The sequence below is a fragment of the Oryctolagus cuniculus genome, chromosome 7 (genome assembly GCF_051225735.1).
Source record: "Oryctolagus cuniculus isolate XC-2025 breed Fujian yellow rabbit chromosome 7, ASM5122573v1, whole genome shotgun sequence".
Classification (NCBI taxonomy): Eukaryota; Metazoa; Chordata; class Mammalia; order Lagomorpha; family Leporidae; genus Oryctolagus; species Oryctolagus cuniculus.
In genome coordinates this window covers 94,466,687-94,488,953 of record NC_142873.1, presented here as the reverse complement: position 1 = coordinate 94,488,953, position 22,267 = coordinate 94,466,687, and the positions used below count along the sequence as shown (strand labels likewise).

At 39.8% G+C, this 22,267-nt stretch overlaps 1 protein-coding gene across 13 annotated transcripts in view; it reads left to right on the top strand.

Annotated features, from left to right (window-relative positions):
* NEXN (nexilin F-actin binding protein) overlaps positions 1 to 22,267 on the top strand; it is a 56,943-nt gene that overhangs the window by 33,195 nt on the left and 1,481 nt on the right. For 9 of the 13 annotated variants that reach the window (XM_070078196.2, XM_008265034.5, XM_008265033.5 and 6 more), the window contains 4 exons: positions 139 to 327; positions 4,325 to 4,522; positions 8,294 to 8,515; positions 21,968 to 22,153. In XM_070078196.2, the coding sequence (XP_069934297.2) occupies positions 139 to 327; positions 4,325 to 4,522; positions 8,294 to 8,515; positions 21,968 to 22,153 (795 nt within the window). The remainder of the gene's footprint in view (positions 1 to 138; positions 328 to 4,324; positions 4,523 to 8,293; positions 8,516 to 21,967; positions 22,154 to 22,267) is intronic. The other 4 variants (XM_089300443.1, XM_089300442.1, XM_089300440.1 and 1 more) reach the window with 1 other exon arrangement.

Here is a 22,267-nt window from a genome sequence, read left to right as displayed (position 1 = left end):
AAGGAAGATTTTGCTTAAATGTATTAATATATGAAAACACTCATGTATAAATTAGCTAATTCTGCACCTTTTTGGCTGATAATTCACTCCTGTCTTTAATGAATCTCAATTGTTATTATGAGTTGTTTCTGTTGTTAGGCAGATGAAGAGGAAGAAAACCAAGACACAGAAAAAATTTTTAAAGGATACCGCCCTGGTAAACTCAAACTTAGTTTTGAAGAAATAGAAAGGCAAAGAAGAGAAGAAGAAAAAAGGAAAGCAGAAGAAGAAGCTAGAAGGAGGATAGAGGAAGAAAAGAAGGCATTTGCTGAAGCAAGGAGAAGCATGGTAAGACAGAATCTAACAGGATAATGATCCAGCTTTTAGGGTATGTTTATAGAAATCCTCAGGCTCTTGGGAATACTTGATTATTTTTGGAATCTGTGTCAAGAGTAGGAAAGACAAATAGGCTTTAGTCTCCCATGGAATAACACCAGTTATTTGCTCGAATCCAAGTGTTCGGAGGGTTCTGACTAAAGTGCCATGGCTGTAAAGGACCGAATATTATCTTCCTTCTCTGGGAAGCCATGTTTTCCAGAATGTCTCTGTTCTTTCCTCCTCTCTTTCCACACTCCCTCTTTCCCACCTTCATTCCTTCTTTCATTCTTTCCCATCTTTATTTTCAACTTTAATCTCATCCAGCATATATTAAATGGCCAGAGCAATTTCATTTAATCATAATTATTTAATTCTCAGAAGTGTTCACTCTTGGACACTGATGACTGTCATGAAGTTATACTTCCTGTAATCTATAATGTTTATAAAATGTATAGGTAGTTATATGGCAAACCATTTTCAGGAAATTTGACATGTGAACACACTGCATCCTCTTCTTGAAACATTTTTATTGGCTTCAGTGATGTCATAACCTGATCTTCTTCTTCTGCCTGGGAGAGCCATAAACACCAAAGTCTAAGTATTAATTTGGCTTGATCACTATCCAGATGCTCAGCTCAGAAATTTGGAAGCCTGAAACTTTCCACTTTCTCATTCATACCTCCCACTCAATTAGTCAATAAATCTCATTTAATCTACTCCAGAATCACCCTAAAATCCATCATTTCCCCTATTTTTTACTGTCATGGGTATAATCCAGGTTACTGTTTTTCCTTGCCTGGGGCCAACTCCTAATTGTTTTCTTACCTGCAATCCATTTTTTCCTATAAGACCAGGAGTGATCTTTTCTTTAAAAAAAAAAAAAAAACATTTATTTTATCTCATTCTATTTTAATTTTGTAACTGGTTGACACCCTTTTCTTTTATTTTTAAAGAAAGATTTATTTTATTTATTTGAAAGACAGAGTTACAGAGAGAGGTAGAGACAGAGAGAGAGAGACAGAGAGAGGTGTTCCTCTGCTGGTTCACTCTCCAAATGGCTGCAATGCCTGGGGCAGGGCCAGGCTGAAGCCAAGAGCCAGGAGCTTCTTCTAGGTCTCCCATATAGGTGTAGGGGCCCAAGCACTTGGGCCATCCTCTGCTGCTTTCCCAGGTGCATTAGCAGGGAGCTGGATTGGAAGTGAAGCAGCCAGGACTTGAACCAGCACCTATATGGGATGCTGGCACTGCAGGCCAGGGCTTTAACCTGCTGAAGCGCAGTGCTGACCCCCTTTTATTTTAAGATTTATTTATTTAAGAGGTAGAGCTACAGACAGAGAGAGGAAGAGACAGAGAGGTCTTCCATCAGCTGGTTCACTCCACAAATGGCCACAATGGATGGGGCTGGGCCGATCTGAAGCCAGGAACCAGGAGCCTCCTCCAGTTCTCTTATGCAGGCCCAGGTACCCAAACGTGTTGGCCATCTTCCAATGCTTTCCCAGGCCACAGGCGGAGAGCTGGATCAGAAGAGGAGCAGCCAGGACATGAACCAGTGTCCACATGGGATGCCAACATCACAGACAGAGGCCTGGCCCACTATGCCACAATGCCAGCCCAGAAACCCTTTTTCTGGACCCTTCATGAGGCTGATTATTGTTTCAACCTTCAGGACAACCTAGCATGCTTCCTTTTCAGAAGGGGCCTTCCCTGATCCATCTCCAAGCCTGTACGCTATGTCAAAGCCTCTCCAACTCTCCTTTATTCATTTGTTATAATTACATAGTTACTTACATGATCTTGTAATGTATTTGTTTCTGCACTTACTATGTTTCTCACTATTGTGTCTTTCCACTTGAGCTAGAATGCATACAATACCTAGTCCTATACACCATGCTCAATAAATGCTTGTTTAACTATTAGAATCATTTACCCAAGTAAAGTCAAGCTCTAAAAATAAATTTGTAACTACTTTGTTATTTTGGCTTAATATTTTCAACTTCCATTAAGCAGAAATCAAAAAGCTTTTACAAAAAATTTATTTATAGGCCGGCGCCGCAGCTCACTAGGCTAATCCTCCACCTAGCAGCGCCAGCACACCGGGTTCTAGTCCCGGTCGGGGCGCCGGATTCTGTCCCGGTTGCCCCTCTTCCAGGCCAGCTCTCTGCTGTGACCAGGGAGTGCAGTGGAGGATGGCCCAGGTGCTTGGGCCCTGCACCCCATGGGAGACCAGGAGAAGCACCTGGCTCCTGCCATCAGATCAGCGCGGTGCGCCGGCCATGGCGGCCATTGGAGGGTGAACCAACAGCAAAAGGAAGACCTTTTTCTCTGTCTCTCTCTCCCACTATCCTCTCTGCCTGTCAAAAAAAAAAAAAAAACTTATTTATAATCTTGTCCTTATATATCATTTTAGTTTCATTTCATGATTTTTCCCTAATCTGCTGTACTTGTTCTAAATGTACTAAATTTCTTTCCATTTCTTCAAAATGAGAACCTCTGTGCCACCACAAATACTGTCTGAAACGTATCCTTTTCATCTCTCCCTGTCTGTTTCCTAACCTTCCAGTTCCTCTGGGAAGATTCTCCTGATAATAAGTTTCTGTGTATTTGGGCAGCATTTAGTACTCCCCCACTAGGTGAGCCTGAGCTGGTTATTAAGCACACCCAAGTGGCGCAGCTCTGAGTGAAATAGACTACCCAAGTGTTTGTGCAGGAAGCGATCCTGAAACCATGTTGTATGTAGCAGGTAATCACTAACTCACAAATGGTTTCTACATGGAAACCTGTCGACCATGTCACACTTGAGGTCGAAGGTACCTCCAAGTGATAGAAAAACAGAATTAAAGAATTGCTTTTCATGCAATAATTCTAAGTCAATAATTTAAAAGCAAAGTGTCTTTTTGCAATTTAGGGATTACCTAGAAACAGGGAATAACAATGTAATAATAAAATGAGCACTGAAAGTTTCCCATGGTGTTAGGCACACTGAGGTGTTTTTAAGCTTTACTTAATCCTCATGACAACCCAATGAAACTTGTCACAGGTAAGGGAATTCAGACTTAAAGAGGCTGAGTAAATAGTGAACTGAAAGGTATATATTTAAGTATTGTTTATTATTCATTCAGATTATTCATGTAAATGCATAAAATTACAAAAATGCAGTCTAAGTTATTATTTATAATTTTATTAGATTTTAAAGTTTGAATCTCAGCTTGACCCCATAATATTTCTATTGACTTTAGACAAGTTACTTTTTAGTGCCTCAGTTCCTCATCTATAAATTGAGGAAATGCTAAATACTCTTATGAGGCTACTTCAAAAAGTTAGTATCAAATTAGAATTAAAGGTATGAGCTGATTTTGGTGAAGAAAATTTTTGATGCAAATTTTTTTCAAAACACATGGCAATATGTATTATGAAAAAGTATGCATATATTTCAAAACTTTTTACACCAAAATTCATACTTTTAATTCTATTTTTCCATAAACTTGTGAAGTACTCTTGTATTATTTAAAATTAGTTTGACAGTGAGTAAATCGACAATACAGCCATAGCAGAGAGGGGGATGATGTCTGAGTATGAAGAGGTGATGCATTGCTGCGTTCAGACAAGGTCATGAACTATTGTAATTACAGAATGGAGATGCATTTTAAACCAATTTAAAATGTTCTCAATTTTAGAAAATACTACTAATTTGAATCACTCATAGTATAAATAAAAGTATTTCGCTATATACATTGAAGTGGAGAATAGATGGTTTACCATTTCCCCCATAGCCACAAAATATCTCAGCCTTACATTTTGTAATACTTTTTCCCTATTTGCTTTATGCTTTTCAAGTGGACTTAGGTCTCTTGGCTTTTAGTTCAAAGTAAAACCTTTCTATTCAAGTAATCCCAGTTTCTAGAGACAAATACTCTCTTTTTAGTCCGTATTATTCTGGCAAGACTGACAATAGAATTATTTTAAATAGGTACTAGATGATGACTCCCCAGAGATATATAAAACAATTTCTCAAGAATCTCTTACACCTGGAAAACTGGAAATTAATTTTGAAGAATTACTAAAACAAAAAATGGAAGAAGAAAAACGACGAACAGAGGAGGAACGGAAGCATAAGCTGGAGATGGAGAAACAGGAATTTGAACAATTGAGACAAGAAATGGGAGAGGTAAGATTTTAAGAAATGTATATTTATATTGCACATATTTAAGCTAAGTGGTTTGACTTGTATTTAAATAACCTTGTTAATAATTACTCACATAAAGGATACTTAACATACTCCTATGAGACACGTACTTGGTGTAGGTGTCAGCCTTGTTATGGGTATGAGAGTGCTTCAAAAAGTTCATAGAGAAAACTAAAAGATAAGTTATTTTCATGTAAAAATTACTTGAAACCCATGCAAAGGAAAAATTAAAAAAAAATTTTTTTTCTGAAAGTTAGAGAGACTTAAAGAGAGCTCTCCTATCTGCTATTTCACTCTTCAAATGCCTGCAACCCAGGCTGAAGCCAGAAGCTGGGAACTCAGTTGGGGTCTCCTATGTGAATGGCAGGGACCTAGTTGCTGAGCTATTAACTGCTGCCTCGCAGCGTGCACATTACCAGCAAACTGGTTTTGGGAGCAGAGCTAGAGTTCAACCGAGGCACTTTGATATAGAACATGGGTATCCCAAGCAGCATCTTAATGTCTGTGTAAAATTCTTGCATCATAGTCTTTTTTTTTTTTTTTTTTTTGACAGGCAGAGTGGACAGTGAGAGAGAGAGAGAGAGAGAGAGAGAGAGAGAGAAAGGTCTTCCTTTGCTGTTGGTTCACCCTCCAATGGCCACTGCGGCCGGCGCACCGCGCTGATCCGAAGGCAGGAGCCAGGTGCTTATCCTGGTCTCCCATGGGGTGCAGGGCCCAAGCACTTGGGCCATCCTCCACTGCACTCCCGGGCCACAGCAGAGAGCTGGCCTGGAAGAGGGGCAACCAGGACAGAATCCGGCGCCCCGACTGGGACTAGAACCCAGTGTGCCGTCGCCACAGGTGGAGGATTAGCCTTTTGAGCCTTGGTGCTGGCCTAGTCTCTCTCTCTCTCTCTTTTTTTTTTAAAGATTTGATTTATTTATTTGAGAGGTAGAATTACAGACAGAGAGAGGGAGACAGAGAGAAAGGTGTTTATTTCGCTGGTTCACTCCCCAAATGACTGCAATGGCCAGAGCTGGGCCAATCAGGAGCCAGGAGCCAGGAGTTTTTTCAGTCTCCCTTGTGGATATAGGGACCACCCAAGCATTTGGGCCGCCTCATGCTTCTTTCCCAGGTCATAGCAGAGATCCAGATCAGAAGAGGAGCAGCTGGGACATGAGCTGGAACCCACATGGGATGCTGGTGCTGCAGGCAGAGGCTTAGACCACTAACTCCACAGTGTTGGCTCCCTCATAGCTTTTTTTTTTTTTTTTTTTTTTTTTTGACAGGCAGAGTGGACAATGAGAGAGAGAGACAGAGAGAAAGGTCTTCCTTTGCCGTTGGTTCACCCTCCAATGGCCGCCACGGTTGGTGTGCTGTGGCTGGCGCACCGCGCTGATCCAAAGACAGGAGCCTGGTACTTCTCCTGGTCTCCCATGGGGTGCAGGGCCCAAGCACTTGGGCCATCCTTCACTGCACTCCCGGGCCACAGCAGAGAGCTGGCCTGGAAGAGGGGCAACCGGGACAGAATCTGGCGCCCCGACCGGGACTAGAACCTGGTGTGCTGGTGCTGCAAGGCGGAGGATTAGCCGAGTGAGCCGCAGCGCTGGCCCCCTCATAGCTTTTTATAATAGGCATTTTGTGTGATGTTTTTGAAGACCCTGTAGCAAGGATTTCAAATTTTTGCACAAAAATAAACATGTTTTGATTCTATTTTGCCACAAATTTTTTGAAGTAGCCTCCTACTTCTAGTCTGCTATAATTCTACTCCTTCCTTTCTAGTAAAAAAGAAAAATGCATATTTGCAAAAACTAGAAAAAGTGAAAGAGTTTCTCTTATATCACTTACTTGAACAAAGAAATTAAGGTGTATGTCACATTATCAGCTGTGACACTCCTCTTCCACCCCTTCCCCTTCTGTGAACTCTACCTGGAACTCTAAGTTATCTCCAAGAAATGTGTATTAGGAGTACCTGGCAGTATTTTACCACTTCATTTAGTGGGGTTAGGGCTAAGTGTATAAGTATTATAAAGGACTAGCAATAAGAAGTTATGAAAAGTCATGGGAAAGGAAACTAAAAGAACAAGATAAAATGGTAGGAAGAATTGGAGTCCAGTTTTGATTGACTCCTTTTCTTTCCTGGAAGAATACATAATTGAGAATACAAGCAATATGTAGAGAAATACAGGGATTTTACAAGACTATCTCTGGAAATATTTGTTAGTTTGAGTATTAAGAGTGATATCTAACTTTTTAAGACTACCATAAAGTCAAAGAGAACATTTTAGAGATATTTCCCTTTCAGTTTAGCAATGAAGAAAATCGTGCCCAGTGGGTTAGTAACTAGGTAAAAGACCATGCAGTATCAAGAGCCAGAAATGTAATTTTTATCTGACTCCTGGCCCAGTGTTTCTTAAGTTCTATTTGTCTTCTCCTAACAAGGGTCTTTCACAATTCCTTGTAAAAAATAATCTTGCTATGTATATTTTAGTTTTAGCAGGTTTTCATGGAATATTAAGAGGTTTTACCCATATATCCTGACAAAAATAGTTTAAATGGAATATAAAGATGTGTTTATTTATTTGAGAGAGTTATAGAGAGGCACAGGCAGAGGCAGAGAGAGACAGACAGAGACAGAGAGATCTTTCATTTCTTGGTTCACTCCCGAAGTGTCTGCAATGGCCAGAGCAGCCGATCCAAAGCCAGGAGCCTCTTCTGTCTCCCTCATGGACATAAGGGCCAAGGCACTTGGGCCATGTTCCACTGCTTTCCCAGGCCATAGCAGAGAGCTGGATCAGAAGAGGAGTAGCAGGGACAGGAACCAATGCCCATATGGGATGCCAGCACTGCAGGCGGTGGTGGCTTTATCCACTACACCATAGCACTGGCCCCTTAAATTTAAGGTAGCATGCAGCACTTCTACTTAGTCAGTTTGAACAGTGTATTTAGGCAAAGGGTTATTTATGCTTTTTTTTCCAAATAGGAAATGGTTCACAGTGTTTGCAGGGTTTATTGCACAAACTACAGTAGACCCCCCCTTGTCTGCAGTTTCACCTTCAGTTATTTATGGTGAACTGTGGTCTGGAAATAATGAAAAGTTACAGAAATAAAAAAAAAATCCTTGGTTTTAAATTGCATACTATTGTGAATAGCAAGATGAAATCTTGAGAGCTTGTTTGGAGGTTCTAGCAGGGGAGCGCAGCTACTCGTATACCCTTGACTGAAGACCGGTCCTCCTCTAGCGGGGAAGATCGTCCTCTTCTACCCAGCGCGCAGCTTCGGGAGGGAAGCACATGGAGCAGTGAGGGAGGAAGGGGACACCCGCCTAGCCAGCCAGATCAGCCGAATCAACCCTGGTGATCAGTGGGGTGACAGATGTCGCAGCCAGCTCGCCCTCACATCCAAGATGAAATCTTTATATCCTGCTTAACCCCATCCAGGATGTTAATCATCCCTTTGCCCAGCATATCAATGTTGTATATTCCATACACCTTGTTAATCATTTAGTAGCTGTCATGGTTATCAGCTTGATTACCAGGGAATCATGGCTAGTATCCTAATTTTACTTAATAATTCCAAAGTGGAAGTCATCTACACAAGTTGCTAAGCTGTATGTAAGAATGAAAAGAAACAGAACAGGACCTGTAGGGTTTGGTGCTATCCAAGGTTTCAGGCATCCATTGAGGGTCTTAGAATATATTCATTCCCCTCACATAATAGGGGAATTATTGTAATTCACTGATAGTCATATATAAAATCTTAATTTTTTTGAAGGAAGAGGAAGAAACTGAAACTTTTGGACTGAGCAGAGAATATGAAGAATTAATCAAGTTAAAAAGAAGTGGCTCTATTCAAGCTAAAAATCTAAAAAGCAAGTTTGAAAAAATTGGACAGCTGTCTGAAAAAGAAATACAGAAAAAGATAGAAGAAGAACGAGCAAGAAGGAGGGCAGTTGACCTTGAAATTAAAGAACGAGAAGCAGAAAACTTTCATGAGGTACACAACTTTTATATTTAATGTAGTTATGGTACAGTAATGCTGATAAATTTAACAGAAATAATATTGGCTTTGAAGTAACTTTTAATACTTGAAGTTAACCACTGGTATATATAATTATCTGGGAACTAAACAGCAAATTCACATTTCTTAAGAGATTTTATGACCCCTCCACTCTACCATTTTTTCAAAATGACTTTATCAGCATTAAAACCTATCATAAACATCAAATGGTTCACTCTAGCAAAAATGGTCCCAAAATATTTACATATTTTTATTTCCAGTAAAACCAGTATATATTTGAGATGAACTCGATTATTCTTTCATATTTTACAGATGAGGCCTATAAAGCCTATATGATCTATTCACAGCAATAATTCAGTGCAAGAGCTTCCATCAGAATTCCAATGATAAAAGTACTTCCATACATAAAATAAAGAGGCAATCAATGACCTGTAATGTCCCTTACAACCTTACAACAACTAGGATTATGAATATTGGCTCAAATGGGATCTGGAATTTTTTTACTTGCATTGAACCTATATTCTTCTAAAATATTAAATATTGTTATTGATATTCTTTATTATATAATTATAACCACTATATAACACATTCATATCATATAATAAATATTACCTATTAAATATTCAACTAGCAAAATAGATGTGGGAAGTTAGGAAGGAGGGCCTTCAGGAGACACTGTGAATAAAAGGAATGAAGAAATTGTGTACAAATTATTGGACTACAAGCAAATCATTATTGAGGTAAGCACAGAATGCAGGTAATAGTAAATGAACATACAAGCATAGGTGGCATGACCGTATAAAAGCCTTTGATGCCTCCCTTAACAGACTTTTAAAACAGATGGCGATATCATCATCAAATGGATATCATTATAGTTAGGTCATACTGCAGGTATAGATGTATGTAACACAAAAAAATTAGAATGCCTAATATGTTCCAGGGAGTGCTGTGGACACTGAGACTCCATCAGTGATTACACTTGTAGTCCCTACTCCTGTGGCACTCAGAATCCAGTGGGGAGTAGAGGAAAGGAGGATGAAAAACAAATATTTTGTTGTAACAAACAAAAGTGATGGGAATAAATAAGGTGGGGTAAGAGAAAGAGAGTAACTTTGCGTATGTTAGATCCTCTGTTGTTTTGGCGATGCATAAATGATGTAATATGCTCTCAAGAAGTTCAGTTTAGTATGGCTGAATTATAATTGCTATTAAATGCTATGACAAGAGTTATATATTCAGTGCTATGGGATCCAACTGAATGGAGTCAACATGACTAAGAGAGGTTTAACAAAGCTGAGAAAATGGCAGGCCAAGTGGGAAGGATGAATAAAAGCTGCAGAAAAAGAGGGGGAGCATTCTAGATTGAGGAGACAATGTGAATCAACTGACAGGTTGTAAATGTTTAACTGGCAAGTGGAAAATAGGTTCAAAGTATTATCAGGTAAGGCTCACAGAATAATAGGTGATAGGATACAAAATTGTGCAAGTGGGTTGTAGCTCATTAATGAAAGTGAACGTCAATAATCAAAAATCTTATTTAAAAAATAGTTATTTGAAAGTCAGTTATAGAGGTAGACAGATCTTCCATCCACTGGTTCACTCCCCAGATGGCCACAATGGCCATGGCTGAGCCAAGCTGAAGCTGGGAGCCAGGAGCTTCATCTGGGTCTCCCACGTGGGTAGCAGGGCCAACACTTGGACCATCTTCTGCTGATTTTCCCAGGCCATTAGCAGCTAGCTGGATCAGAAGTGGAGCAGCTGGGACTTCAGCCAGCTCCCATATGGGATGCTGGTATTGCAGGCAATGTGTGTGTGTGTGTGTGTGTGTGTGTTTGACAGGCAGAGTGGACAGTGAGAGAGAGAGAGAGAGAGAGAGAAAGGTCTTCCTTTGCCGTTAGTTCACCCTCCAATGGCCGCTGTAGTTGGTGCGCTGCAGCCGGCACACCGCGCTGATCCGATGGCAGGAGCCAGGTGCTTCTCCTGGTCTCCCATGGGGTGCAGGGCCCAAGCACTTGGGCCATCCTCCACTGCACTCCCTGGCCACAGCAGAGAGCTGGACTGGAAGAGGGGCAACCGGGACAGAATCTGGCGCCCCGACCAGGACTAGAACCCGGTGTGCTGGCGCCGCAAGGCAGAGGATTAGCCTAGTGAGCCGTGGCACCGACCAGGCAATGGTTTTATCTGCTATGCCACAATGGTAGCTCCAATAATCAAGATTTTAATAAATAAATTAATTTTTCATGTTTATGATAGACTTGTTTATGAAAGAATTCTGGGATCTTGGTAGATGAAATGGAACACAAACATGAAGAAAAACAGACTGGCTATGGAAAGGTGGTTTCTTAGGAGCCTGATGTTACTTCAAGATTACCAGGGAAACTAGATGATGCTAGAGAAATCAGATCTAGAGAAACGGGGTGAACAAATTGTTTTGGATATGTGAAATGTAAGCTGTATTTGGATAAGGTTAAGGAAAGGTGGTCTGAAACAGGTCCAGAACTCAGGAGGGCAGGAGCTATAGATTGTAACTTTTATGGACAATACCTGAAAGGAGTAAAGTGCTTTACAAAGAGTGTACAGGTGAGTAATAAAACCCTGGAGGGGGCAGGTGCTGTGGCATAGTAGACTAAGCCTCCGCCTGTGGTGCCAACATTCCTATGAGTACCAGTTCGAGTCCTGGTTGCTACTCTTCTGATCCAGCTCTCTGCTGTGGCCTGGGAAAGCGGTGAAAGATGGCCCAGGTGCCTGGGCTCCTGCACCCATGTGGGAGACCTGGAGGAGGCTCAGCTCCAGCCGCTTTCATCTGGGGAGTGAATCAGTGTATGGAAGACCTTTCTGTCTCTCCCTGTAACTCTACCTTTTAAAGAAATAAAAACCCTGGAGTTTGAGTGTTGGGGTAAATGTGTTACAGAAGGTAAAATTCAATCAACATTTCATTTGCTTCCTTTTTTTTTTTTTTTTTTGGCTAAAGGTAAAGTAAAAGGTAAAGTAAAAAGTAAAGGTAAAGGTAAAGTCTCATAGCAGTCATACCTATCCCTACAAAATATGTAGGTTAAGAATAAAGTAAATAAGGTAGATAAGTGAATTCTTCCCCTCAGAAACCTTTTATTTAAGGAATACAGACTTCATGCTTTTCATAAATACAACTTTAGGAATATAGTGATTCTTCCCACCATACCCAGTGTCCCGCCCATACTCCTACCCTTTAACTTCCTCCCTCTCATATTCCCGTTCTTATTTTTAATAAGATCTATTTAACTTTATACACATATGATTAACTCTATACTAAGTAAAGAATTCAACAAATTGTATGAAAAAAATAGTTCCTCAGTCAAGACAAGGACTGTTCAAAGACATTGCATCTCAAAGTATTAATTTCACTTCTATAGATTTCCTTTTAGGTGCTCTATTAGTTATCACAAATCAGGGAGAACTTATGGTATCTGTTCTTTTGGGTCTGGCTTATTTCACTAAGTATGATGTTTTTGTTTCATCCATTTTGTTGCAAATGACAGGGTAACAATTTTTTTTTACCGTTGTGTAGTATTCCATGGTGTATGTATCCCATAATGTCTTTATCCAATCTTCAGTTCACAGGCATTTGGGTTGATTCCATGTCTTAGCTATTGTGAATTGAGCTGCAGTAAACATGGGGGTACAGATAACTCTTTCATATGCTGAATTCATTTCCCTTGGGTAAATTCCCAGAAGTGGGATGGCTGGGTCATATGGTTGACCTATAGTCAGATTTCTGAGCTATCTCCAAAGTGTCTTCCACAGTGGCTAAAGCAGTTTACATTCCCACCAACAGTGGATTAGGGTACCTTTTTCCCCACATCCTTGCCAGCATTTGTTGGTTGTTGATTTCTGTGTGAAAGCATTCTGACAGGAATGGGGTGAAACCTCTTTGTGGTTTTAATTTACATTTCCCTGATGGTTAGTGATCCTGAGCATTTTTTCAGCTCTGTTGAACATTTGGATTTCCTTTTGAAAAATGCCTGTTTAAGTCCTCTGCCCATTTCTTAACTGTGCTGTTTGTTTTGTTGTCGAGTTTCCTATCTCTTTATATATTCTAGTTATTAGTCCTTTATCAGTTGCATAGTTTGCAAATAATTTCTCCCATTCTGCCATTGCCTCTTCACTTTGCTGAATGCTTCTTTTCCAGTGCAGAAGCTTCTCAATTTGATGTAACACCATTTATTAATTTTGGCTTCAATTGCCTGTGCCTCTGGGGACATTTCCCAAGAAGTCTTTGCCTATGCCAATGTCTTGTAGGGTTTCCCCAATGTTCTCTAATAAGTTGATGGTATTGGGTTGTAGATTTAGGCCTTTAATCCATTTTGAGTGTTTTGTGTGTGTGTGTGTGTGTGTGTGTGTATGTGTGTGTGTTTAAGGTGTAAGGTCCGGAGGGGTCTTGCTTCATACTTTTGCATGTGAGGAGATCCAGTTTTCCCAGCACCATTTGTTGAATAGACTGTCCTTGCTCCAGGGATTGGTTTTAGCTCCTTGGTCAAATATAAGTTGGTTGTAGATGTTTGGATTGATTTCTGGTGTTTCTGTTCTGTTCAATTGGTCTACCCATCTGTTTTTGTACCAGTATCAGTCTGTTTTGATTATTACTTCCCTGTAGTCATGTCTTGAAATCTGATATTGTCATGCCTCACACTTTTTGTTGTATAAGATTGCTGTAGCTATTCAAGGTCTCCTGTGTTTCCATTTGAATTTCAGCATCATTTTTTCTAGATCTGAGAAGAATGTCTGTGGTATTTTGAGCATGGAAGATTTTGATTGGTATTGCATTGAATATGTAAATTGTTTTCGGAAGAATGGACATTTTGATGATACTGATTCTTCCAATCCATGAGCATGGAAGATTTTTCCATTTTTTGTTATCCTCTTCTATTTCAATCTTTAATGTTTTGTAATTCTCATTGTAGAGATCTTTGACATTATTGGTTAAAGTTATTCTAAGGTATTTGATTTATTTTGTAGCTATTGTGAATGGGATTGATCTTAGAAGTTCTTTTTCAGCCTTGGCATTGTCTGTGCATACAAAGGATGTTGATTTTTATGTACTGACTTTATATCCTGCTACTTTACCAAACTCTTCTATGAGTTCCAATAGTGGCTTGGTAGAGTCTTTTGGATCCCCTGTATATAAAATCATGTCATCTTCAAATAAGGATAGTTTGACTTCCTCCTTCCCAATTTGTATCCTTTGCTATTCTGTTCCATTGGTCCATCCGTTTTTGTACCAGTATGAGGCTGTTTTGATAACTGCCCTGTAGTATATTTTGAAATCTTGTATTGTGTTGCCTCCAGCTTTGTTTTTGTTGTATATGATTGCTTTAGCCATTTGGGATCTTCTGTATTTCCATATGAATTTCAGCATCATTTTTTTCTATATCTTGGTATTTTGATTGGAATCATATTGAATCTGTAAATTTCTTTTAGTAGTATGGACATTTTGATGATATTGATTCTTCCAATCCATGAACATGAAAGATTTTTTGATTATTTTGTCTTCTTTTGTTTCTTTCTTTAATGTTTTATAATTCTTATTGTAGAGATCTTTGACATTGTTGGTTAAGTTTATTCCAAGTTATTTTATCTTGTGTGTGTGTGTCTGTGTGGCTATTGGGAATGGGACTGACCTTAGAATTTCTTTCTCAGCTGTGGCATTGTCTCCGTATAGAAAGGTTAGTGATTTTTGTGTGTTGATTTTATATCCTGCCACTTTTTGAAACAATTCTATGAGTTCCATAGTCTCTTAGAGGAATCTTTGGATCTCTTATATATAGTATCATGTCATCTGCAAATAGGGATAGTTTGACTTCCTCCTTTCCAATTTGAATTCCTTTGATTTCTTTTTCTTGCCTGATGGCTCTGGCTAAAACTTCCAGGACTATATTGAATAGCAATGATAGAGTGGGCATCCTGTCTGGTTCTGGATCTCAGTGGGAATGGTTCCAACTTTTACCCATTCAATAAGATGCTGGCTGTGGGTTTCTCATAAATTGCCTTGATTGAGTGGAGAAATGTTCCTTCTATACCCAAATTGCTGAAAGTTTTCATCATGAAAGGGTGTTGTGTTTTATCAGATGCTTTCTCTAAGTCTATTGAGATAATCATATGGTTTTTGGTCTTCAGTTTGTTAATGTATCACATTGATTGATTTATGAACATTAAACCATTCCTGCATACCAGGGGTAAATCCCACTTGGTCTGGGTGAATGATCTTTCTGATATGCTATTGGAATTGATTGGCTTGTATTTTGTTGAGTATTTTTGCATCTATGTTCATCAGGGATATTAGTCTGTAGTTTTTGTTCTCTGTTTTATCTTCCTCAGGTTTAGGAATTAAGGTGATGCTGGCTTCTTAAAGAGTTTGGGAAGATTCCCTCCCTTTCAATTGTTTTTGAATAATTTGAGAATTGGAGTTAGTTCTTCTTTAAATGTGTGTAAGAATTCAGCAGTGAAGTTATCATTACTGGGCTTTTCTTTTATTACTGATTCAATTTCCATCATGGTTATTGGTCTATTTAGGCTTTCTATGTCTTCTTGGCTCAATTTAGGTAGGCTGTATGTGTCCAGGAATCTATCCATTTCTTATGGGTCTCCTGATTTATTGGCATACAGCTCTTTGTAGTAGTATCTGATGATTTTTTAAATGTCTGGGGTGTCTGTTGGTAAATTTTCTTTTTCATTTCTAATCTCATTGATTTGGGTCTTCTCTCTTTTTTTTTGTTGTTAGTTGTTCCATTGGTGTGTCAATTTTGTTTTTTTAAAAAAATCTCTTTGTTTTGATGATCTTTTGCATTTTTTGTTTCAATTTTATTTCTTTAATTTTTATTATTTATTTTCTCCTACTGTTTTTGAGTTTTGTTTGCTATTGTTTTCCTAGGTCCTTGAGATGCATCGATAGCTCATTTATTTGTTGCCTTTCCAATTTCTTGATGTAGGCACAATTGCTATAAACTTTCCTCTTAACACTGCTTTTGCTGTATCCCTTAAGTTTTGATATGTTGTATTGTCATCTTGTTTCCAGAAACTTTTGATTTCTGTCTTGATTCCCTTAGTGATCCAATGTTCATTCAGAAGCATGTTGTTCAGTCTCCATGTGTTTACATGTGTTCTAGAGATTCTTAAGTTGTTGGTTTCTAGCTTCATCCCATTGTGATTAGAGAAAGATGCATGTTATGATTTTGAATTTTTGAATTTGCTGAGACTTGTTTTATGGCCTAGCATGTGCTCTTTCCTTGAAAAAGTTCCATGTACTGGTGAGAAGAATGTGTATGCTGCATCTGTAGGATGAAAAATTCTGTAGAGATCCACTATGTACATGGTGTGGGTTAACTCTATTGTTTCTTTGATGATTTTCTATCTGGTTGATTTGTTCACTGCTGAAAGTGGAGTACAGAAGTCCCCCATTACTATTGTATTGGAGTCGATGTCTTCCTGTAAATCCATTAACATTTCTTTTCAATAGCCAGGTGCCCTGTAACTAGGGGAATATATGTTTATTATAATAATATCTGTTGAATTGATCGCTTAATTATTATGTAGTGCCCTTGTCTTTTTTAACAGTTTTTATGTTAAAGTCTATTTTGTCTGGTATTAGGATGGTAACAGCAGCTCTTTTTTTTGGTTTCTGTTAGCATCAAATATCTTTCTATCCTTTCACTTTTGGTCTGCATGTATCTTTGTTGGTTAGATGTGTTACTTGTAGGCAGCAAATAGATGGGTTTTGTTTTTTAATCCATTCAGCCAGTCTGTATCTTTTAACTGGAGAGTTGAGGCCATTTATATTCAAGTAATGACTTGGACCTGCCATTTTCCCATAAATATTCCGATTGCTTACTTTGGATCTCCTTTGTACTTTTTGTAATTATTTTTATAGAGTGAGAGAGAGAGACAGAGAGAAAGATCTTCCTTCTGTTGGTTCACTCCCCATATGGCCGCCATGGCCAGAACTACGCAGATCTGAAACCAGGAGCCAGGTGCTTCTCCTGGTCTCCCATGCGGGTGCAGGGCCCAAACACTTGGGCCCTCCTCCACTGCCTTTCCGGGCCATAGCAGAGAGCTGGACTGGAAGAGGAGAAACTGGGACCAGAACCTGGTGCCTATATGGGATGCCAGCACCGCAGGTGGAGGATTAGCCAAGTGAGCCACAGCACCAGTTCCCTGTACTTTTTTTTTTTTTTAATTTATTCAATTTTTTGAAAGAAAGAGTTAGAGAGAAGCAGAGGCAGTTAGGGAGAGGTCTTCCATCTGCTTGTTCAATCCCCAGATGGCCACAATGGCTGGAGCTGTGTTGTTCTGTGAAGGCAGGAGCCAGGAACTTCTTCCAGTCTCCCATGTGGGTGCAGGGGCCCAAGGACCTGGGCCATCTTCTACTGCTTTCCCAGGCTTTAGCAGAGAGCTGGATTGGAAGTGGAGCAGCCAGGACTTGAACTGGAAACCATATGGGATACTGGCATTGCAGGTGGCAGCTTTACCTGCTATGCCACAGCACAGATCCCCACCTTTGTATTTTTACTGGGAGATTTTCTGCCTTCACCTTCTTTCATAGTGATGACCAGGTTTCTGTGTGTAGGACATCCTTAAATTTTTTGTAAGGCTAGAGAAGTGGTGACAAATTCTTTCAACTTCTGTTATGAAAGGTCTTTATTTCGCCTTCATTCCTAAACAATAGCTTTGTAGGATACAGTATTCTGGGTTGATAGTTTTTTTCTCCTAAGACTTGGAATATATCTCGCCATTTTCTCCTAGCATGTAGAGTTTCTGATGAGAAGTCAGCTGTCTCATTTGAGATCCTCTGAAACTAATCTGGCATCTCTTGCGCACACTTCAGAATCTTTTATGTCTTACTGTGGAAAGTTTGACTACAATGTGTCATGGTGAATGAAGTTCTTTTCCGGTCATGTCTATTAGGAGTTCTATGTGCTTCCTGTATTCAGAATTCCTTCTCCAAATTAGCGAGTTTTTTTGTCATTATTTCACTAAAAAGGCCTTCTAATTGATTCTCTTTCCATGCCTTCAGGACCTCCTGTGAGCTGCATGTTGGGTCATTTGATAGTATCCTATAAATCTCTAACACTGTTTTTTAGTTTTCTTATTTCTTCTTTTGGTCCAACTTTAATATTTCCAGAGACTTATCTTCTATTTCAGATATTCTTTCTTCGGCCTCACTGAGTCTGTTCTTAAAGCTTTCCACTGTATTTTTTTTATTTGTTTGATTGAATTCTTGATTTCCAATACTTTGATTTCTCTTAAAAGCTCAATTTTGTGGAGATTTTCATTGTTGTCATGTATGAATTGATGAATTGGCTCCTGATTACTTCTAAGTAATCCTATGATCAAATTTTTGAATGGCTTCTTGTATTTCATCAATCTTTTCAACTTCACATTCTAGTGTTGTGTTCTAGTGTTGTGTTCTTTTGGGGGTGTCAACTTGTCTTCCTTATTCTTGTTTCTTGAATATCTACATTTATCACTAGGCATTTATGATACTTGTTGGTTCCCCCACCCCCTCCCCTTGTGATGGCTTTTATCTTTGAAGTATGCCTCGGTGGCTTAGTGGAGTTCTGCTCTTTCAGTGAATATCCAGAGGTGTGTGCTGGGTGTGGCCAGGGAGCTCTGTTCAGTGCTCCAGGGTGATGGAAGTGTCTAAGGTGATGCCCAAGTTGGGTGTGGTAATTTTTATTTTAATTAGAGAGGTTTGTTCTGCTCTGTTGGCATAGTCTCACGCCAAGTTCCTCTCCTCATAGGAGACCAATGCCTGAGCGCTAGCCCAAGTGGGAACAATTTTCATCTGTACTTCCACGAGAACCACACAAAGGATCCGTGCATTCCTCATTGTGAACACGGATCCTACAGCAATGACCCTCACCAGGTAATCAGGTAGCTCTGAGCATGTGGATCCATCCATAGAGACTGCCTAAAGTCTCAACCACACCCTGCATCCTCTCATGCAGCCAGTGTCTTGGCTGTCCCAGCACACAAGGCTCCCACAGTCATGAGCTCCCAGCTCCTTCAATTCTCCCAGCCAGAATCGGGCATCTCTTCTCAGCTGGTTGCTGGGAACATGGACATGAGCTGGCACAGCTGTTAATGTATGTTGAACATGGTGCCCACACTCTCTTTAGCTAGTCACAGGATGCAGGTGCTGGGTGGTTGCGGTGAAACTTGGCCACCCCCTCCCCTTTTTCCCTCTAGGTTGGCAAGTACACTGTCCCCCACAGGGCTCCAAGCTGGATTCATGCTAGGCTCTTCCCACAGCTTTGTTGTCAGTGACTTGGGCTGCTACAGTCTGGTCTCACCTCACTCCAAAGCTGATGTGGTGTTTGAGGCTTTCAGCTGCTGGGGTCATGAGTTGTGCATTTCCACACCATCCACATAGGTCCATGGTGTCCCTCTAGTTTATGTTGTTTCCTCTTCCATTTTTTCCTAAACTCTTCCCTGAGACTGATCTCTCTGCACTTTATTTAAACTACCTTCCCGTAGACTAGAGCAGTTAAGTTCCCTCCATATTCTGTCATCTTGACTGTGGTGACTTTTTTTTTTTTTTTTTTTGACAGGCAGAGTGGACAGTGAGAGAGAGAGACAGAGAAAGGTCTTCCTTTTGCTGTTGGTTCACCCTGCAATGGCTGCTGCGGCCAGCGCGCTGTGGCCAGCGTACCGCGCTGATCCGAAGGCAGGAGCCAGGTACTTATCCTGGTCTCCCATGGGGTGCAGGGCCCAAGCACTTGGGCCATCCTCCACTGCACTCCCTGACCACAGCAGAGAGCTGGCCTGGAAGAGGGGCAACCGGGACAGAATCCGGTGCCCCGACCGGGACTAGAACCCGGTGTGCCGGCGCCGCAAGGCGGAGGATTAGCCTAGTGAGCCGCGGCACCGGCCTCTGGTGACTTCTTACTTTTACTGGTTCTTTTGTATAAACAGAGTTTCTTATGAAGGATGCTGAAATCCCTCCTAACTTTCTGTATTAAAGGTCATTGACAGAGTGTTGAAAAACTTGTTAGCAGTTCTTGCTGAGTGCAACTACCAGAGAAAGGCAACCCTCCACCCCAGTTTGAACCACTACAGCAATTTCCTCTATCTTCAAAATGTTTAGGATGTCTTTCAAGGTCTAAAGAAATCATCTGATAAAGAATTCCATCCCAACTCCTTTAGAACTTAACCTGTACTACTCATTTGGTACTCAAATGCCTTACCTTAGTGCTTTTTTTTTTTTTTTCCCCAAAAGTATTTATTTGAAACACTGGCTGACAAAGGGACAGATGGAGCATTCATCCACTGGTTTCCTCTCCAAATGGCTCTGATGGCCAGATCTGGGCCAGGCTGAAGCTAGGAACTCCATCCTGGTCTCCCACAGATGGCAGAGGCCCAAGTACCTGAGCCATCTTTAGCTGTCTTCCCAAGCGCATTAGCAGGAAGCTGGATTGGAAGTGCAGCAGCCCTCTGAAATGGGATGCTGGAGTTGTGAGTTGCAGACTAACTCACTGCACTACAATTCTGACCCCATGTATGTTTGACTTTTCAAGTTAGGTTTTCTAGTAAGGTTTATTCCAAAATCATTCTATACATGGATTAGTGTGGCTTTTAATATTCCTGTGCTGAGGATATTAGTGCCCTTAAAACCATGTACCTAGAGAACAAAGTTCATTCCATTTACCATGACTATCTGAGTAGAGTCCTTTAACAGAAACATTAACCCAGCTTCTCAAAAGTTCAAGAGTTGACAACTATACTTACCTGGCTGCTCATAAAATTTCTTCCAAATAGCTCATGAGGAATTCCTTTATTCAAATTTTAATATGTAAATGTAGGTTTGAGGCAGATAAATGAACAGTTAGCAATTTGCACAATGTTCTATGCTAAAGCCTGGAAGGCAAATTATTAACTGAGGTTTTAGTCAGAAAAGCAGTTATTGAGTTGAAATATCTGGTACTGAAGCTGGGCAAACAATAAATAAGTAAAATTAAATGAATAATATGTAAGTCCTTTTTTAAGTTTCAGAAAAGCCTGATGAAATAAAACTGGAGTAAAAGAACCATTGATTGTTATTTTCCTGTATAACAATAAAAAAAACCTAGCATAATTCACCAGTAAATACCTGTAGCCAAGTATTAGGTTTATCAGCTTAAAGTAATAGTGGAAACAATTTACGCATCAGATATGTTTGTCTGATGTTCTAGAATTTCCAAACACCAAAGTCTGACTCAAGAAAACTAGAAAAAGTATCCAACTTTAACTATTACTTTTCATTGAAACTTAGGTGCAACTTCTGACATGAAACCTCATGAATCAAGATACTTGGCAGGGCACAATTTTTTTTTTTAAAGCCCAAATAAACCATTATTTTTTAAAATACAAAAAGATTTTCAAGGGCAGAGAGAGCTCTCCCATCTAATTATTCACTCCCCAAATGCCAGCAACAGCCAGGGCTAGGCCAGACCTACATGAGCCACAAACTCAACCCAGGTCCCTCATGTGGATAGAAGGGCCCAAGTACTTGAGCTGCCTGGAAATGTGTGCATTAGCAGGAAGCTGGAATCAGGGCTGGACCCAGAACTTGAACCCAGGTACTCCTGTATGGGATGCCAGTGTCTCAAATAGTTACCTCAACTGCTGCACCAAGGCTCACCCTAAGATTGCCTATATGAAGGCAATTAACCTATAGCTTGTTTCAAAATTTCCTTTTAGTTGGATGTGGTACCCTGAAAATTTTCACCATAGAATTGTGAAGTGTAAGTGGTGAGATTTCCACAAAAGCAAAATTTATAAGAATTAGAAAATACTTTAGAAACTTTTTATGAACTGTACCTCTTTAATACCTCTAAAACAGTCTCAAAAACTGTTAGTGATCTAGCACCACCAAACTTGCTTTTCATGAGTTCACTTCTTTTCCCGTATTTCCAACTGGGTGAGGTAACACATAATTCACCTGTATGACTTCACCATGTTTCTTCCAGCTGTTGCCTCTTTCAAGAGTGGTCTCCAGTTTTTATAGCTGTAAACTGCCTTCCCTGCCACTTGGCCATTAATTAAGAAAGGAAGAGTCATGAAGTTGGAAACAACAGAAATTATACTTCATATTATGTTGTAGGATGATGAGTAGTATGAATTCTTGTGCAAAGTAAGGGCATATTCTAACAATGTATAGTATTGTATTCTGACATTTTAGTATTCAGTACTATTAAAACAAGCTCTGAATTGCACGAATAGGCTTTGAACCTAGAGATATCATGTGATTTCTGCATTAGGAAAAAAGTATCACAATTAAGAATGCTTTTACTGTCACTTTTCCTGAATTGAGAGAAAATTCGCATATTTGCAAATTGCATGTTAATTATTTTGTGCCTATGAATAACACCTTCAGAAATATTAACAAGCAATCGTTATTCTTGGCCCATTTCCTTAAAGGAGGAAGATGTTGATGTAAAACCTGCAAAAAAAAGTGAGGCTCCATTTACTCACAAAGTAAATATGAAAGCTAGATTTGAACAAATGGCTAAGGCACGAGAGGAAGAGCAACAAAGAAGGATCGAAGAACAAAAGTTACTCCGCATGCAGTTTGAACAAAAGGAAATTGATGCAGCGCTACAAAAGGTACCAGACTTGCATATACCTTATTTTCTAAGGATGCCTTCCTTAAAACCAATTTTATGAAGGATTAAAAATGTAATAGCTTTCAATCTACTACAATGTTTACTGTAGAGTGCA